Here is a 16,604-nt window from a genome sequence, read left to right on the forward strand (position 1 = left end):
CATGCGGGGCTTGAAATCAGGAGCCTCGAGATCATGACCTGAGCAGAAGTCGGATGCTTAACCGGTTACCACCTTCACAGTGAGGCCTCCCCACAGTACCCTACGGTAACACTGACCATTTTCCCAATGTTCTTTCCCCTCCCCTCTTTTTCTCTATGGGACAGATCACTGTTGCACTGCTTATCTCCTGTGCCCTCGCTAAAAATGTTATGTTGAATGGATGCTGGATGTATGTCCGTGTCCGCTTTTCTCCCCCAAGATGATGCACGTGACTTTGGGCCCTATTGAGGTTGCAACAAGATTGTATTCTGAGGCTGTGTGTCCCCAAGAGCTTAGCAGTTTTTCATTTGCCTCAGTAACTGTCACTCATACTTACTTATTACACCTCCAAGAGGCCTGGTGCCGAGCTTTTTACAAAAACATCTGACTTGCCCCATGATCCGGAGTTGTGGGGTTAGGCGGAGAGGAGTGCTGCAAGGCTTTGCCCCTTAGTTTGGTCTAAGGCGGATGGGGATCTGCAACACTAAAGGCTCCCTTTTACTGAATTCAAGAGACCTGTAATTACATTCTGGAGAACACACTACATGTGTATGTTAGGACATCTAATCTTAGTCATTCACTTTCACCTTTCCATTTCACTGGGAAGAAAGGTGAGAGGCTCCAGGTACCGAGAAATGTACCCTGTTGATGGTTACCTACTTCCCTCCTCCGCCAATGATTTCCTGAGTCCTGTGCATCCCTACTTCTAAAGCGTCCCAGGCAAGCCCCTCCACGTCTTTACTGCCAAAGCCGAGGATACAGGAGGCTGGATGGAGACCAAGTGTTTCACAAGAAACTGATCTTTACTCAACAAAGTTCTACACAAGTGGAATCTCACGCCACCTCGGCGCCAATCCCCAGCACGGCACAGTAACAAATGGACAGACCCTGGAGCCCGTAGGAGGAGGAGGGGGAGGGGGAAGGAGGGATGTGGAAAACAGAGGAACTGCAGATCGAGGCCAGTCAGGGTCTGCAGCCCTGGGCAGGGAGGAAGGTTGAGAAGCTGAAACTTCGTTGTGCAAAAATCAACCAAAAATAAATTAAAAAATTAAATAGTTTTCTTAAAAAAAAAAAAAAAAAAAAAAAAAAAAGAAGAAGAAGAAGAAAAGAAAACTAGAACCAGGCTCCCTTTCCTGAATGGCTGGAGCCCCCCATCCTGGGTGGAGAAGGGGTTACCAATCCCAGCAGCCAGCCGCTCCACCCACAACCCCCAAGGCCCAGTAGAGGATGCCCCAAAGAACTGGATTACCAGAAAATTCAATGGTACCTAATTTTTTTTTTTCCGTTTTTTTGTTTTTTTTTTTTGTTTTTTTTTTTAAACAAATGGCTTCCAGAGACCTGTTGGGAGTCTGACAGGGTAAGGAAGCCAGCTGAGTTTATGGAATGTGCACCATGTACCCCTTGGAATCGAGGCAGGGCCCGACCCTGTCTGGGAGAAGACACAAGGCTATAACGGGGCCGGGTCCAGGGCCCTGCGGGGATGAATGGGACAAGTCCCAGGATGTAGGAATCCAGTCAAAGCCCCACAAAACGACCCCCAGAAAAGCAAAAAGTAAGGGAGGAGAAAAAGGAAAACATTAAGGGGGCTGCAGGGCCCGGTTCAGTTCTGAGGCCAAGTGGGAAGTGACCACACCCCCCTCGCCCCTCTAGGAGTGCCGCCCACACTGTGACTGCATCTCCAACCATTCCCAGAAGGTTCCCTAGAATCACTGCCCCTATCTGGTGGGGTCCTGTAGCCCGCTGGGAGCCATGAAGACAGGAAGCCCCAGGGACAGAGAGAGTGGGGTCAGGGGGTGTACCACCTCCTCCTCCTCCAAAGCCCTTCATTTCCTTCTTGCTGGCAAAGCCTGAACTTTCATCCTCTGTCCCCACCAATTAAATGCCCTGGCCCCAGCCCTCGTGTTAAAACTCCGGCTGGAACCTGAGAGGAGGGCTCTTAAGAAGCGCAGAGAAACAGACTGCCCTTGAAACGGACTTGCTTATGGAGAGACGCAGGGAGTAGAGGTCAGCAGCTCTGGCTGCCCCCAGCCCTCTTCAGGAAAAAGGTCCTGGCCCAGCGTCTTCAAAAGTCACTGGAGCACAGTGGGGGGAGAAAGGGCAACCTCTGGCCAGCCTCGGCCACTCCGGCAGTCCCCACTCTTCTGGCTGGGACACAACAAGGAGGGGGACGCACAGGCTGTGGATGCCACAGAGCCGGCAGGAAGTGTGCGGAGCAGGTCCGAAGCGTGCGCGAGCTGACTCGGGCGGCCTGAAGACAGCCGTCCTCTTCCCCCGCCCCAGGGTCCCGGCGGAGGCCCCCCAACCCACCCAGCCCTCCCCAGTCACCAATTCCGGCAAAACAGCAGAAGCTTCTTAAACTCTAGATGCAGGTTACACGGAAGGCCTTACGGGTTAACTCAGGGGTTCACTAATTCTACTGTCTCCATGCAGTCGGGGAAATGGTGGGGCGGCTGGCCCAGCCTGGCTGGCTGCAGCGCCGCACATGCGTGTGGCCACGTGTGTACATGTGAGTGTACGTGTCTCTACAAGGACCCCCCTCCCCGCCTGCTTTCCCCTCGCCTCATCCTAAGCCGGATTCGGTCGGCCGTGTTGAATCTTCCCTCCCACGAGGCTGGCCCAGGTGGGCTGCCCGAGGTGACCCCGATTGAGCAAAGGGCCCTTGCTGCCAAGAAGTCCCACCCCCCTCCCCTGTTTGTAGGATGAGTGTGGAGACCCCACCCACTTGCCCGCTGGCCGGCAGGCCACACACACCCGTGGCAGGTAGGTGGACGGGGAAGGCGTCTGGATTTGGGTCCCGCTCACTCCTCCCTAACCCCCCTCGACCAGGGCACGGCGACTTCCGGACGCAGCGTGCTCCCCAGCAACCCCTCCAACGACGCAGACAGAAACCTGTGGGGAAAGGCGGGGGTCAGGGCCTGCACCCCTCCGCCCCCCTACAACAGCCACGGCGCCCTCGCGGGCAGCCTCCTCACCTGGCGGTCGCGAGGCTCATCTAGACCCCATAGAAGGCGGCCAGCCTCTCCTTGAGCAGAGGCGGGAACTGCTCAGAAAACTGCTGCCAGTTCTCCTCCCCGACTTGGTCTTTGAAGCCGTGGAGAATCTGCGGGGAGGCCGGGGGGCAGGGGGGTGAGGGGCGCCCCAGGCCAGAGCGAGAGGAGCTCGGCCTCCCTCCCCCGACTCCCAGGGATCGCGGCAGGGCCACGCAGGAGCTCACCTTATAAAACATGTCCCGAAGGTCATCCTTCGGGCTCACCCAGGAAGCCACGGCGTCGCAGAAGAAAATAAAGTCCTGAAACACGACAGGTCCCGTGTGAGGGGCCGCCGGGCCCGGCCCCCGTGCCTTCCCTCCAGGCCCAGCTGCCCCAACCTGCACGACGCCCCCGGGGTTGACGCCTATCATCATGCAGATGCCTCGGAAGGCCGAGTCCTTCTCCTCGTTGTCCCTGATGTTCCTGAGGGACGTGCACCTGTGGGGGAGGCGAGCAGCAGGCAGTGAGCCGGCAGGGCTGGGGCAGGATGGGCATCTGCGGTGGAGGGGGGCAGGGGCGGGGGGGTCAGTGGGGAGCGGCAGGTCAGCGGGTGGTGGGGCCGGGGTGCGCTGTGTTTCTACGCAGGGTGGCGGGAGCGAGGGTTCGGCGGGCGATGGGCCAGGACGCGTGCACTTAGGGGCGGGCCTGCCCCCCAACCCCCCCCCCCCCGCCCTGCCGCCCGGCCCACCGTACGCAGGCCCCACGCAGGGGGGCACACACCAAGGCCGGATGAACTGCTGCAGCATGGGTGCCACCTCCTGTGGGCACACGTAGCCCAGGCGGCCGATGGTGATGGCTGGAATGGCAGAGGGACTCGTCAGGCGACCTGCAACCCCGAGCGGCCCCGGGACGGTACGTGGCGGGGCCTCTGGCACGAGGCACCAGCCCCGCCCCATGGGCCCCAAGGGAACAGGCCCAACCGGGGTCTCCCCCGAGGCCCACATCTTTCTCGGGGCTCTCCTCAGAACCCCCTTCCACGTCTTCCCAGAAACCTTCCCTGCTTCTTTCCCAAGGTCTCTTCGGCACTACCCTCCCGGCTGGGAACCCCATCCAGGTAAGGGGACGGCAACAGCTCAGGCCTGGTGCCCACCTGTGTTTTCCAGCAGCGTCTTGGGGGTGTTGGGCCGGTTGATGATCTCCACCAGGTTGTTGAGGACCATCTGCACGTAGGGCTGCATCTCTGCCCCTGGGGGACCGGTCAGTCAGAGCCCCGCACAGCCCAGACCACCCATGCTGACCTCAGCTGCATCTACGCACTGACCCCCTGCAACCGCTGAGGGAACGGAGAACATTCTCCAGCTGGTCCCCCGCTCAGGACCCGTGGCCAACCAGGGGCAGACCCAAGCCTTCCAAACGCCAGAAGCTTCCTTGGAGTCACAGCTCCAACACCGGGGCGAGACCGCATTGCCCAGATTCCCTGTGGGGGTAGGTGGGGAGGGAGAAAGCCGCCAAAGTCTCCCAACCAATCCCAGTGGGCGGACTGCGTGGGGGCGGGAGGTCGCCAAAAGTCCAGTCAGAACAGGCCGCCTGTCCTGCCTCTTTAGGAAGACCAATCACAGACGGCCTTTCAGCCATTTGGGAGTCTCCCGGCGGAAACCACTCAGAGAGGTCTTCTTGCCAGACCAACTGGGGCAATCCTCAAGGAGCACCGGGGCTCTCTCCCCAGGGGCCTGCCCTCAGCAGGGAACAGACCGATGTGGGTGACAGCGCGGGGCCCGTCAACTTGCAGCACACTCACCCATCTGCATGCAGATCTCGCCGATGGCCCAGGTGGCATTGTTGCAGACAGAGATGAACTCAGGGTTCAGGTTGGTGCCCAGGATGGGCATGAACTCGGCTGGTGGGGAGAAAGAAGAGTGCTGGGCAGGGGGGCCAGCCAGGGTGAGCTCCCGGGCCTGGCCGGGCAGACCCCATCAGACAGTACGAATACATCCCGATCTGGTCATTGTCCTCCCAGGGTCGTTTCTCCATCACTCGAGGCCAGGGCTGGGGTCACGGGGGTGACAAGATGGGCGTCATACCGATACAGGGCTTGACGTGGATGAAGCAGGCTTTGGTGAGATCTCCCAGGAGGGCGAAGGAACTCTGCCGGACCTCAGGCATGGAGTCCTGGGGGGTCAGAGCAGGGCTGGCGTGGCAAGATGCCCCTCCCCCCAACCAGCAGGGGTCCCAAACTAATCCCTCCCGGCAGGCCAGCTAGGGGGGCAGCCCCTGGAGAACGGCCTGACCCTGCCACTTCCCATCATGGAAGCTAAAGGCCCCATCACGGGCACTCGGGGCCCGTGAACTGCAGGGCTTCGCTCACGGTACCGCTATAGGAAGGGGCAGGGGTTAACTGCTGCCCGTCCGGAGACACTGGGGGTGCGCACGTACGTCACGTTGGAGGGGCTTATGCTTTCCTATTTCCTCCTTCTACCTTTGTTTTTGTTAGTAATCTCTATGCCCAACATGGGGCTCGAACTCACGACCCCGGGATCAAGAGTCACATGCTCCCCGGACGGAGCCAGCCGGGAGCTCCTTGTTTTTCAACGAGATTTTACTCATGTCTTCTTTGAATCACTTTTTCAAATAAGTACAAGCTTTTTTTTTCCTATGGGTCCCTTTCTCCTGTTGTCCGCGGGGCACACCCCGGGCCGCAAGTCAGGCTTGCGAGGGGCCCGCCCACCTGCATGCACTGGAAGAGCAGCGTCATGATGTTGCTGCGGGCCACCAGCTGTTCCACGTGGCCGCCCAGGCCCTCGGCCAGGCCGCTGAGCAGGTCCAGTGCCACGATCATGAAGTCCTTGTCGGGGGCCTCATACTGCTCAGGGTGCTGGGTGTACATCTGGGCACAGATGGGGCAGGCGGGTAAGGGGAGCGGGCCCGGGCTGGGGCAGCCGCAGAGGAGCGGGCGGCGGGGCAGGGGTGGTGCGATGCTCACCATGGCCTGGGCCAGGGTCTTCTGCACCAGGGTGACGCAGCGCTGGTAGACTGGCTCACAGTAGGGCAGGAAGCCGCTCTGCAGGGCGGTGGCCACCGATGACAGGCACTGGTCGGGCGGAAGGCAGGAGAGGTGAACTCAGGAAGGACGGGGCAGGGCTTTGGGAGAGGGCCTGGAGCCCACCCACCTCTAGCAGAGGGAAGAGGTCCTTGTCTTCGTCCTTGAGCTCGTTCCACTTCTGGATCAGCGGAGGCATCAGCTTCTGGATGTATTCCTGAAAAGGAAGCGTGACGTTGGGGCCCCCCACACGGGGGTGGCAGCCTGGAACCCGCAGGGCTCTTCGTGACTCAGAGGCACCTATCGCCTGAGTGACGAGGTCTGGGCTCCTTGCTGTGGCTCATGGGGCCCTACAGGGCCCTGCCATCCAGCCAGACCCCCAGGCCCTTCTTGTCCCTAGCCCCGGCCTCCCCTCTCCACCCCCCTCGGAGCCCAGGTCGGTGCCTCCTGGTTCCCGCAGGCCCCTGAGTTTCCCCAGCACAGCACTTGCCACACTTGTCGCATAACCGTTTCCCCCGCTAGACTGGGAGCAGGGTGAGGGCGGGGGCCGGGTCCGTCTGTCTGCCTCTCGAGGTCACGGCCATGTCCCCGGCGTGCGACACGAGGTTGCCGCCAGGTCACTGGACGCAAAGGGACGTGAGGATCAAGAGAGGGAGATGCTGTGGGGCCTCACCGGCTGGTTGAGGTGGTGGCCCACAGAGTCAGCCAGGGTGCCGATGGCGTCGTAGAGGATGAGCAGGTTCTTGTGCTGGTACTTGCCGAAGGCGAAGACGAGGGTGTCAAGGATATAGCTGAGGTAGGGCACCAGCTCTGTGCAGGCCTCCTCCTCCAGGGTGGCGAAGGCACTGGAGTGGGGAAGGGGTTTAGGGGGGCGGCCACAGGCGGGGCTGGGCCCTGGGTGGGGTTGTGGGGAGGGCATGCACCCGGGATCAGCCAGTACGAATACGTGAGAAATCAGCGTGACGTCAAGGGTCGGGAGTATCATCCCTTCCCAGGAGGCAGCCAGTGGGGCAGGGGTGGGGGCCGTGGGGTCAGCGCTTGAGGGTCACCTGCAGGCCGCCTCCTGCACCCTCTTGTTGCCATCCAGGATGCGCTTGAGCAGCTCTGTCATCAGAGGCTTGAGGTGCATGTCAGGTGGCTGACTGACCACCCAGTGGGCATAGCGGCTCAGCGTCCAGCAGGCAATGGAGCGGACCAGGGCCTTCTTGTCCGACAGGCACTGGATGAGGTGCGGGATCAGCTCGGGCAGGTAGGGCACCATGCCCTGCATGCAGCCTGCAAGCACCAGCACAAGGGCAAGCCTGAGCCCAGTTGGGCCTGGCCACACCCCACCCTCTGCAGAGAGCTCAGTGGCACCTGCCATGGGGGGGGGGGGGGGACACTGAGGCTGGGAGGTTGAATCACAGACACGATGGCTCAGTCACAGCCGCGATGGGAAGCAGCGTCAGGACAAGCCTTTCCCCTCCACTGGCTCCACCCCGTGACAGTCACTCATTACTTCACAGATGGCCGGGCAGCACGGTGACCAAAATGGTCGGGAAGTCATTTTCCTTTTTCAACCTGCACTCTACGCCCAACGTGGGGCTCGAACTCACGAGCCCAAAATCAAGAGCTACACGCTCCACTGAATAAGCCAGCCAGGCACCCCAAGTACTTTTCTTCTGAAACATTTCTGGGGTATTTGTGCTTTTTCTATTTTTCATCTTTTTTCAAAAAGAAAAAAAAGCCACAAATGAATCTCTTGTTCGGAGAACACAGATAATGGCACGCCATCTAATGATCCAAGACCCAAGGACTGTTTTAACCAGTTATGGGTCAATCCTTCGAGACCCTCTTCCGCTAAAAGCTAGGACGCCTGACATAACCCGTTAATTCACATTCCCGTGCTAACGTAACGTACGTTGGGCCGGTTATGTGAGGAAATCTTTCCTTAGATAAACTTTAAACACACGGCTCCTGTTGTCGTGTCTGAACCTTTTATGAGAGGCCTGGAGGCTGAGGCGGGCACTGGTGACACCTGCAACTCAAGCTGTACGTCCCACCGGGACGAAGGAGCGCAAAAGGCGCGAAAAGGACAGAGGTCCGCGTAAACACCACCAGTGGACACTTCCGATTCACAGGCCAGGGAGCCGGTGGCAGGCTAAAGCCCAGCCGCGCCCTGGGTGACCGGGGAAACGGCGTCAATCTCCCCGCGCCCCAGTTTCTTCATCTATGCGCCCCACCTCATCGGGCTTGCGCTGAGCCCGGGGGACCGGGCTGCCAGCCGTGGGGCAAGCGTTGCAGGCTGCCTGTCGCTTTTCCGACTGTAACCGTGCCGACAGCCTCACAGAACCGCTGTCTGTGAGAATTCAAGGGGGGGGGCGTGCACTGTGGGGTTCGGGGGTTCCATTCAGGCCCACGGGCCGTGGGGAAGACTCACATCCCAGAGCTGTCTGGAGGGCACAGGGCAGGCCTCAGAGAGAACCTGGGGGTGGCGTCGCCCGTGCTGTGCGGCCACACCCTGGACACAGCCCTGCCTGGGCTGCCCCGCACCGTCCCGCACCAGTGAGGGGCTCAGGGGCCAGGCCCCTACCAGGCCGGAGAGGCACTCACCTTCCGCGATGGCGCCCAGCACCAGGATGCCCGACTCTTTGACCACCCACTCAGGGTGGAAAAGGAGCCCCTTGAGCAGGGGGAGAAGGTGGGGTAGCAGCTCCTCCCGGAAGACGTTGGCCAGGACGTCCAGCGCAGCTGCCGAGCACTTCCCTGGGACGGGGGGGGGGGGGGGGGGGAGGGGGGCAGAAGCAGGGAGGCTCTTTGGGCGGCTGCCAGCCTCCTGGACCGTATCCCCAGGATCAGAGATCGTGATTAGAGTCGTCACGATCTGCTCTGAGGAGGCCCCTCATCACCTCCCGAGAGGCAGCCCCTGGGCTTCCTGCCCCTGACCCCCCAGGCCCCCCAGGCCAGGCCACGCACTCAGATTCCAGTCGGACAAAGCATCATCGTCGTCATCGTCCTCTGCGTCCTCTGAGCCATCAGGCCGCTCGGCCTCATGGGGCAGCGTCACTGTGCGCGACTTATGGAAACGTGGCTTGATGTCCTGCTCGCTGTCGGGGACCGCCTCGTCCTCTTCCACGTCCCCCTGTGGAAGGCCGGACAGATCACTAAGCACCACCAGGGCCCGCAGCCCCAACGCCCCAGCCCTCACCTGCCTGTTCACACCCAGCAGTCGTCCCAGACTGACCTTGAGCAGAATGATGTCGATTTCTGAGTACTTCATCCCGTTGACCAGGATGGGGATCAACCTGTGGGGAGAGAGGCTGTTCACTGGGATGGGACGCAGGGGTCCCCAGGAGGGCTCACAGCCTGGGCAAAACGGAAGCAACAAGGAGCCAAGGGGCAGCGTGTGGAACTTAGGGCTATTATCCCAACCTAGTCAACCATGGTGCCTGGGACAGAGCTGACATGACTCCTGGCTCCCCACGAGGGCTCTTGACCCAGACCTGGCCACTCAATGAAGTCCAGACCCCTGAAAACGCCAGAGAGCTTCAGACGGCGGCCGAACCCTAGCATGCTGTAAGGCAAGGACATGAGGCCCTTCCCTGGGACGGGCCAGATTAGAGAAGAAACAGGCAGGGCAGCCAGGCGCCCTCAGCTGGTGCCCACGCACCTCAGGAGAAAATGATTCATGACTCGGGGATAGGCGAGTGATCCAAGTTGGCCAAGGTAGGTGAGCCCTAGGACTTTTGCTGGAGATACTGGTTGAGAGAGAATTTCTTTATTCTGAGGTTCCTAAGCTTGAAGGTAAGCAGAAGACCACAGCACTACCATGAGGGAAGGTCGTGCCTGAGGACAAAGCCAACACAGGAGTAGGTCTGAGACTACACAGGCATCTTTGATATCCTTTGAGCACCTGGATCCAGCTATGCCTGCAGCCTCTGCTGATTTTTCATTTCTTTCACCTATAATTTACCGCATTTAAAAATTTTTTTTTTTTTAACATTCATTTTTGAGAGACAGAGCATAAGTAGGGGAGGGGCAGAGAGAGAGGGAGACACAGAATCCGAAGCAGGCTCCAGGCTCTGAACTGACAGCACAGAGCCCGACGCGGGGCTCAAACTCACAGAGTGTGAGATCATGACCTGAGCTGAAGTCGGACGCTTAACCCACTGAGCCACCCAGGAGCCCCCACGTTTTTAAGTCATTGGAAATTATCTTCTTATCGCCTGCCAACCAGAAACGCACAGGGATCGAAAGTAAGCGGAGACAGAGAACACAGACCGAGACTAACACAGGAGACAACCAGAGGGAAGGCAGAGTAGGGTGGGGGCTGAGGTGGGACAGAGGGCAGCAGTGGCACTCACTGGACCAGGTGGGAGGCCAGGACTTCCTTGCAGATGGGCTGCTCGGCCAGCGTCAGCCAGAACTCACAGGCCTCCAGAGCCACGTTCTCATCGTGGTCCTGGGTCCTCTGCAGCATGTACTAGGGCAGGGTAGGAAAAAGGCTAAAGCCTGGCCCAGCCCGGGGTGACTCCCCACCTGCCGCCCACCCCACAGCACGCCCGGGCTAGCCATGCACACCTGGATGATGCTGTGCATGTGGGGGATGAGCCTGTCGATCCGCACTTCCAGCAGCATCACCAGGGCACGGCACACGTTCTTCCGCACCTCAGGGTCGTCGTCCACGGCCAGGGCGAACAGGTGCTGCAGGGAGGGTGGGATCAGCTGCAGCCGGGCCCTCGGCCCTTGCCCTGCTCACCCTCAGCCCGGCAGCCCACCTCGATGAAGGTGTCGATGTTGTCCATCAGCGCCTGGGCCCGGTCCATGATGAACTGGTTCACACAGGCTATGGCATGGGACCTGGCAGGGAGGGGGCACGTGGGTCGGCCCTGACTCCGCCCACGCCCAGCCCCTCCGCAGACCCCCACCCCCACCCTGGGAAGCCACACCCACCGGATCTTTGGGCTGCAGTGCTTGAAGAACTGTAAGAACTTGGGGATCATGATGTTGAGGGGCCTGTTGAGGGCATCGCTGTCCAGGAGCTCAGATGAGTCTTCGCAGATCTTCTGCAGGGCTCCGAAGGCCCCCTGGGTGGAGAGGAGCGGGCAGACGGATGTGAACCCCAGTCCGGCTCCCCGGCTCCCACCCAGGCGGGCCACAGCCGGTCACCTACCTCGCAAGTGTTGTAATCTTCCGAGTTGAGCAGGTTGCACAGCTGGGGCAGCAGCTCGGGCCACATCTGCAGCTCGCCCTTGGAAGCGATGGTGGTGATGAGAATGCCTGGGGCAGCCGGGAAAGGACGCCGCCTCAGGCTGGGTGCGGGCCCGCCGCGCACGCGCTCCGCTGGCTCACAGGCTGTCCGTGCGCGGTCCCCCAGAAGCCCTACACGCTCCTTTCGAGATCCTCGGAGCCCTACCGTAAGCCAGCTGTTGCAGGCCCCGGGAAGCGGCACAGAGCTACATACAAAAGCCCTGCCCTTGGGAGCAGACTGCCTAGTGAGAGAGGCTCCGAGGTAAAACTAAATCAGCAAAAGAACTGGGAGGCTAGATGCCAAAAGCTAAGGGGGGAAAGAAAGCAGAGAAGATGGCCGGCAAGGGCTGAGAGTGAGGGCGGCAATTTTTTTAACGTTTTTTTTTTAATTTTTTTAGGGGCGCCTGGGTGGCTCAGTCGGTTAAGCGTCCGACTTCAGCTCAGGTCATGATCTCGCGGTCCGTGAGTTCGAGCCCCGCGTCGGGCTCTGTGCTGACCGCTCGGAGCCTGGAGCCTGTTTCGGATTCTGTGTCTCCCTCTCTCTCTCTCTGCCCCTCCCCCTGTCTCAAAAATAAAGAAACATTAAAAAAAAAATGTAAAAAAAAAAAAAATTTTATAAAGTTTATTTCGTTTTTGAGTAACTCTACACCCAAGGTGGGGCTGGAACTTACGACTCCGAGGTCAAGAGTCGCATGCTCTTCTGACGGACCCAGCCAGGAGCCCCAAGAACAGCAATTTAAAAACGGGTGGCAGGAGCAGGCCTTGCCCAGGTGACGCTTAGCTCTCTGAGCAAAGACCTGAAGGAGATGAGGGGATGCTGTCCAACTCCCTGGGGAAAGGGCATCCCGGGCAGGGGCAAAGGCAGGCTGGGTGTGCTCAAAGACAGGTGAGGAGCCAGAGGGGCTGAGCAGGGGGTGGTGAGGGTGGGGAGCAGGTGGAGGCGAGGGCTGAGAGGTGACAGAGGCAGGTTGTGCAGGACCACGTGGCCTTGGGGAGGCCTCGTACCGCTGATTAGAAGCCCAAGTGTGAAGTACAATACGCGAATGAAGGGCAGGGCCAGGGCCCTGAGGCGGTCTGGTGGCTGAGCCCAATACGGCCGAAGGGAACACAGGTGAGGGTGACGTAGACATAGGATTTAAAGCCAGGAGGTGGCAGTGTTTCCCCGGCAGGGTGAAGCTGTCACTGCCATCACTCTAGATGACTCTGGCTCCTGCTTCTGCTGGAAAAGGGGTGACCTGCGGTGGGTAGGCTCTGAGGACTCGGGAGTGCAGTTCCAGCCCTGTCCCTGTCTGTGCGAACTTGGCCACGTGTCCTAACCCCTCTGTGACTCAAAAGGGGGGAAAAAAAACCCACCATGGGTCCCTAGGGATGTCGGAAGCTTCAATGCCTTAATTCAAACACTTAGAGCAGAACCTGGCTATCTAGTGAACTCGGGAAGTCCAGATCCTTCTACTGGTCTCACAGTGGGTGTCGTCGGGGCTAAGGGTCACTTAACAGAGGAAGCAGGCCCCAAGATGAGCACTTCTAGCAGGCCCAGTATCTATTCCAACTTAATACTATTTTTGTGTCTTTGTTGCATGTTTTTAAGGTTACCTGCTCTTTATGGCAAACAAACATCTTTTCATTTAAAAGCTATCTACAACTTTGGGGGGGGGGCCTGGGTGTCTTAGTCAGCTAAGCATCCGACTTTGGCTCAGGTCATGATCTCACGGTGCGCAAGTTCGAGCCCTGAATTCGGGCTTTGTGCTATCAGCACTGAGCCCCCTTGGGATCCTCTGTCCCTCTCTCTCTCTGCCCCTCCCCTGATCATTCTCTCTCTCTCTCTCTCTCTCTCTCTCTCTCTCAAACTAAACAAGTAAACTTAAAAAAAAAAAAGCTAGATACAACTTTCTTCTAAAAGCAACGTCAAAAAGCTGACAATTTAAAGAATAACAACATAAATCCACTGGGGGTCAAGTACATCTCAGTAAAGGTGGGGGAAAAAAAGCAAGCCGGTAACAAAGTGTTGAGTTGGTGTTTATCAGTAGTGAAAAGGCTTGGGGGAAAACAGCTGGAGAATTCTCCACCGTCCTTCCCTTAACTTGTTCAGGCAGCCCTCCGAGAGCCAGGAAGGCTCCAACACAAAACTAACTCCCGTGTCATCTCATTACTGGGGAGAAAGAGCCGAAGACACCCAACTCCTCAGGACAGGGAGGCCTCGGGTTCTAACGTGCTACACCCTCAGGGCCTAGACACTGAGTGATGGCCTCAGAAGAAAGAATGGCTATTTCGGGGGGAGTGGTTCAGAGCACAGACCTGCACTGGCACTTCCGAGCTCTGCCACTTACCGGGTAAGTCCCTTAACATCTCTGCCTCAGTTTTCTCATCTGTAAGATGGCAACCGTAACGGAACTACCAACCACGGTACTGGAGCCTTCAGTGAACTGATACTCTTAACAGGCTGAAAAGCTCCTTAGCTGAGAGCGAGAACTCAGGAGTCCTCACTGGCCGATTCCCACTACCCGCTCTCACCTATGGTGGCTCGGATGAGTGAGGAGGCATCGCCAATGTTGTTGAGACACTCCTGTTTGATGAAGTCGGCCACGGGTGGCGGAAAGCTCTGGTAATGTGCCTTCACGTTGTTCTTGAGGATGAGACCGCTGAGGGACCGAGTCGGCTCGTCTGGGGAAAGAGGGCCGAGGGTCAGGGGACCACAGGGGAAAAAGCGGGGTCCGGCTGGAGTGGAGGGGCGCTGAGGACATACCTTCCGACTTGAGTCTGGTCAGGACAAAGATCAGGTAGTTGTTGAAGTCGGGAAACTGGTTCAGTTGTTTGAGTTTCTGCCAGGCTGTTAAGGGACTTGGGAGACAAGGGCCTTCCCCTGGTGGGTCCCCTCACTGTCCTGTGGCTGAAAGTCCCTCTGCCCACTGGGATGAGGTGGCTAGCTCCTGGGGCCCCACCTGTCAACCTCCCTGCCAGGATAACACAGCACTTCAGGCACCTGAAACTCATCCAGGTGGTGGGGGAGCATGGCCGAGCCTCTCTGTCTGAAGGAGGCGGCTGCTACTCAGTCCTGCTCGCCACCAGTCCCACGTTGCCTGCTTTTTTAAAAAAGCAAGGGAAGTCATATTTTCAAGTGAAACTTGCTGATGGTTTAGGTATCTTAACCTTTAAGTCAGAGTATTTCAAACCTCGATTGAAAAAAATTAATCCTGACGGTGAAACTCACCAAACGGCCCCGTGCCAGTGAAAGGTGTCCCTCCTCCCCCTCCCCCACAGGGCCACATTTTCTCTGCACGTGGGACCCAAGGGGTCGGATCCCTGCTTCTCTGCCAGTTGTAGCTCCTGACAGAACAAGAGTCTGGGGATTAGGGAGCGGGCCCCTTCCTCTGGTCTTCAGGGGCTGCAGATGTCTGCCCAGTTCCCCCTGGGCCCGGAAGGAAGGAAGGAAGGATACATCCTGCACGATGCGCTGCGTGGCTGTGTTTGGCGACTGCGAGTCTTTGAGCAGCTGCAGGACCTGCTGCAGGCCCTGCTCATCTGGCTGCCAGTCCATGGCGCGAGGTGAGCTGCGGGGGTAGGGGCCAGGGTCAGCGCTGGGTCCCAGGGGCCCCGTGTGAGCCCCGGGCTGAGCCGCCGTGGAGGTGGCCGCAGCGGCAGCACGACGGGAGCGCCCTCGGCGGACAGGCGGGCGTCGCCCGATCCACACCAGCCCAAGTGCGGGGTCCCCGCCAGCTGCGCCATCCACGTCCGCGCAGTCTCAGGCTAGGGAGCGCAGGCGAGGGGATATGGAAGCGGGCCACGGGAGGCGGTGGCGGGGCCCCGGCGGGGCCTCATCAGGCCCAGCGCGGCGCCTTCGGCCCAGGGCAGCCCATGCTGCCTCCGCCGGCTGCGGGCCCTACGGCTTCCGCCAGCCTCACGGCCGTTAGGCAAGGCCCCAGCCACCTCTCCATCCAGCGGCCCTGCCCCAGACCGCGACAGCGCCGCGGCCCCTGCGGTCTCCCTGGTCCAGGCACGGTCCCCAAAGAACCCTCTTCTTCCGAAATCCGGCCCTCACGCTCCGCCAGATCCCAGCCGCCTCCTCCGCCTTGGTCTGGTCCCTGAGCCTCCCCAGATGCACGGCCTCAAGGTGCTCCAATCGTCCCGATCCCTGCCACCTCCTCTAATCTGTCCCTCCAAACTGAGCCGGATGCCAGACTCTCCTCTTTTTGGCCTAGCCAGACTCCATCCATAGATTCCCCTTAATCGGGCCCGAAGCAATCCCCAGACAGGTCCGAGTTCCCTCTCGGAAAGACAGCCAGCCAAGCCCGCCCACCCCACGAAAGATGACCCCTGGACGGGTCCCCGTCGCTTTCCCCAATCAGGTCTGGCCAAGTCTTTCCCCCCTCCCGCCCCCTGCCCCAGTCAGCATTAACTCCTGCTGACGGATCTCTGCTGTTTCCCCCAATCAAGTTCGGCCAAGCCCCCCACCACCTCGAGCCGGAAACCCACTTCGTCCGATCTCTGCAGCTTCCCCCAGTTAGGCCTGGCCGCCAACACCGCCCGGAGCATTCCCCCCAACGGATCCTAGCGACGCCTCGGAGTCAGACCCAGCAAAGCCCGCTAGAACGAAGTCTGACGCCCCTCCCTGTCACGGTCCAAGAAGACCCCCCAACTTTTCACTGAGGCCTCCCGCAACCAGACCCAGCCAAAGCTCCACCAAAATAGCCCCCCCACACACACCCGATCCTCGCGATGTTCCCCAATCAGGCCCTAAGCAGTCCCCAGACGCTTCCCCCAGATCCCCTCCAGCCCGACCCCAGCCGCCCCACTGGCCCGATTCTCGAGGCACCAGAGTCTGGCCGGGCTCCGAGGCCCCACCCCCTAAGCCCGGCTCGGTTTCCCCCTCCCCCGCCCCGGCCCGTTCTCGCTGCCTCGAGAATGGGGCCCAAACCAGGTTCTCGGCCTTTCCCAGTCAGGCGCGGTCCCGACGGCCGGGCCGCGCGCGGCGCAGACCCGGACCCCGGCGGGGGTCAACGCAAGCGCGGGCCGAGCCCGTCAAGCTTCGGGTAAGGCCCACTTACCGGGCCCCGGGTGGCAGCAGCGGCGCCTTGCGCTGCGGCTTCTCCTGAGACTCGCGCGGAAGGAGGGAGCCAAAGAGAGGGAATAAAAAAAAAAAAAAAAAAAGAAAAAAGAAAAAAAAAAACGCGGCCGTGGATGGGCCGCGGCGGCTTCCGTACACCGTTCAAACTGGCCCAGCTGAACCAATGGGGAGAGGCAGTCATAACACGTGGGCTGGCTCCGGGGAGAACCGGGCCCCGCCGAGACCAGGTCACGTGACAGGAGAGTAGGCGGCTCTCCTGGCCTCTCTG

The 16,604-nt window shown here is 59.7% G+C and overlaps 1 protein-coding gene, 1 long non-coding RNA gene and 1 other non-coding gene across 6 annotated transcripts; 1 reads left to right on the forward strand and 2 right to left on the reverse strand.

Moving 5' to 3' along the window:
* Nucleotides 1–2,349: 2,349 nt before the first annotated feature.
* On the reverse strand, nucleotides 2,350–16,417 carry TNPO2 (transportin 2). 4 transcript variants are annotated; one of them, XM_030301342.1, is made up of 25 exons: nucleotides 16,317–16,417; nucleotides 14,711–14,822; nucleotides 14,018–14,093; nucleotides 13,786–13,935; nucleotides 11,198–11,304; nucleotides 10,978–11,111; nucleotides 10,803–10,884; nucleotides 10,606–10,728; nucleotides 10,389–10,507; nucleotides 9,269–9,329; nucleotides 9,001–9,166; nucleotides 8,638–8,790; nucleotides 7,095–7,320; nucleotides 6,719–6,890; nucleotides 6,176–6,262; nucleotides 5,989–6,096; nucleotides 5,734–5,892; nucleotides 5,090–5,177; nucleotides 4,807–4,905; nucleotides 4,159–4,254; nucleotides 3,789–3,864; nucleotides 3,407–3,506; nucleotides 3,254–3,328; nucleotides 3,012–3,139; nucleotides 2,350–2,928 (listed from the first exon to the last, which is right to left on the reverse strand). In XM_030301342.1, the coding sequence occupies exons 2-24, from the start codon at nucleotides 14,807–14,809 to the stop codon at nucleotides 3,032–3,034; spliced, it is 2,664 nt and encodes an 887-aa protein (XP_030157202.1). In that variant the 5' UTR covers nucleotides 14,810–14,822; nucleotides 16,317–16,417; the 3' UTR covers nucleotides 2,350–2,928; nucleotides 3,012–3,031. The 4 variants fall into 4 exon arrangements, with proteins under 4 accessions (XP_030157202.1, XP_030157192.1, XP_030157211.1 ...); XM_030301332.1 differs by having other exon boundaries at nucleotides 3,789–3,894; XM_030301351.1 differs by lacking the exon at nucleotides 16,317–16,417 and having other exon boundaries at nucleotides 3,038–3,139.
* LOC116737782 lies at nucleotides 3,865–4,812 on the forward strand. The gene is made up of 3 exons (XR_004342951.1): nucleotides 3,865–3,920; nucleotides 4,082–4,493; nucleotides 4,613–4,812. It is a non-coding gene; the product is annotated as an uncharacterized LOC116737782 (long non-coding RNA).
* On the reverse strand, nucleotides 6,970–7,039 carry LOC115509523. Its single transcript, XR_003967410.1, has one exon. It is a non-coding gene; the product is annotated as a small nucleolar RNA SNORD41 (small nucleolar RNA).
* Nucleotides 16,418–16,604: the final 187 nt, after the last annotated feature.

The sequence above is a fragment of the Lynx canadensis genome, chromosome A2, assembly GCF_007474595.2.
Source record: "Lynx canadensis isolate LIC74 chromosome A2, mLynCan4.pri.v2, whole genome shotgun sequence".
Taxonomy (NCBI): Eukaryota; Metazoa; Chordata; class Mammalia; order Carnivora; family Felidae; genus Lynx; species Lynx canadensis.

Bases quoted from the DNA above. Each gene is read 5' to 3' on its own strand.
- TNPO2 (XM_030301351.1), bottom strand. From the start codon at position 14,809: ATGGACTGGCAGCCAGATGAGCAGGGCCTGCAGCAGGTCCTGCAGCTG. The intron at 10,729-10,802 runs GTGGGCTGCCGG...CCCTCCCTGCAG, and splicing joins ACATCGACACCTTCATCGAG to CACCTGTTCGCCCTGGCCGT. The intron at 5,893-5,988 runs GTGAGCATCGCA...ATCTGTGCCCAG, and splicing joins AGACCCTGGCCCAGGCCATG to ATGTACACCCAGCACCCTGA.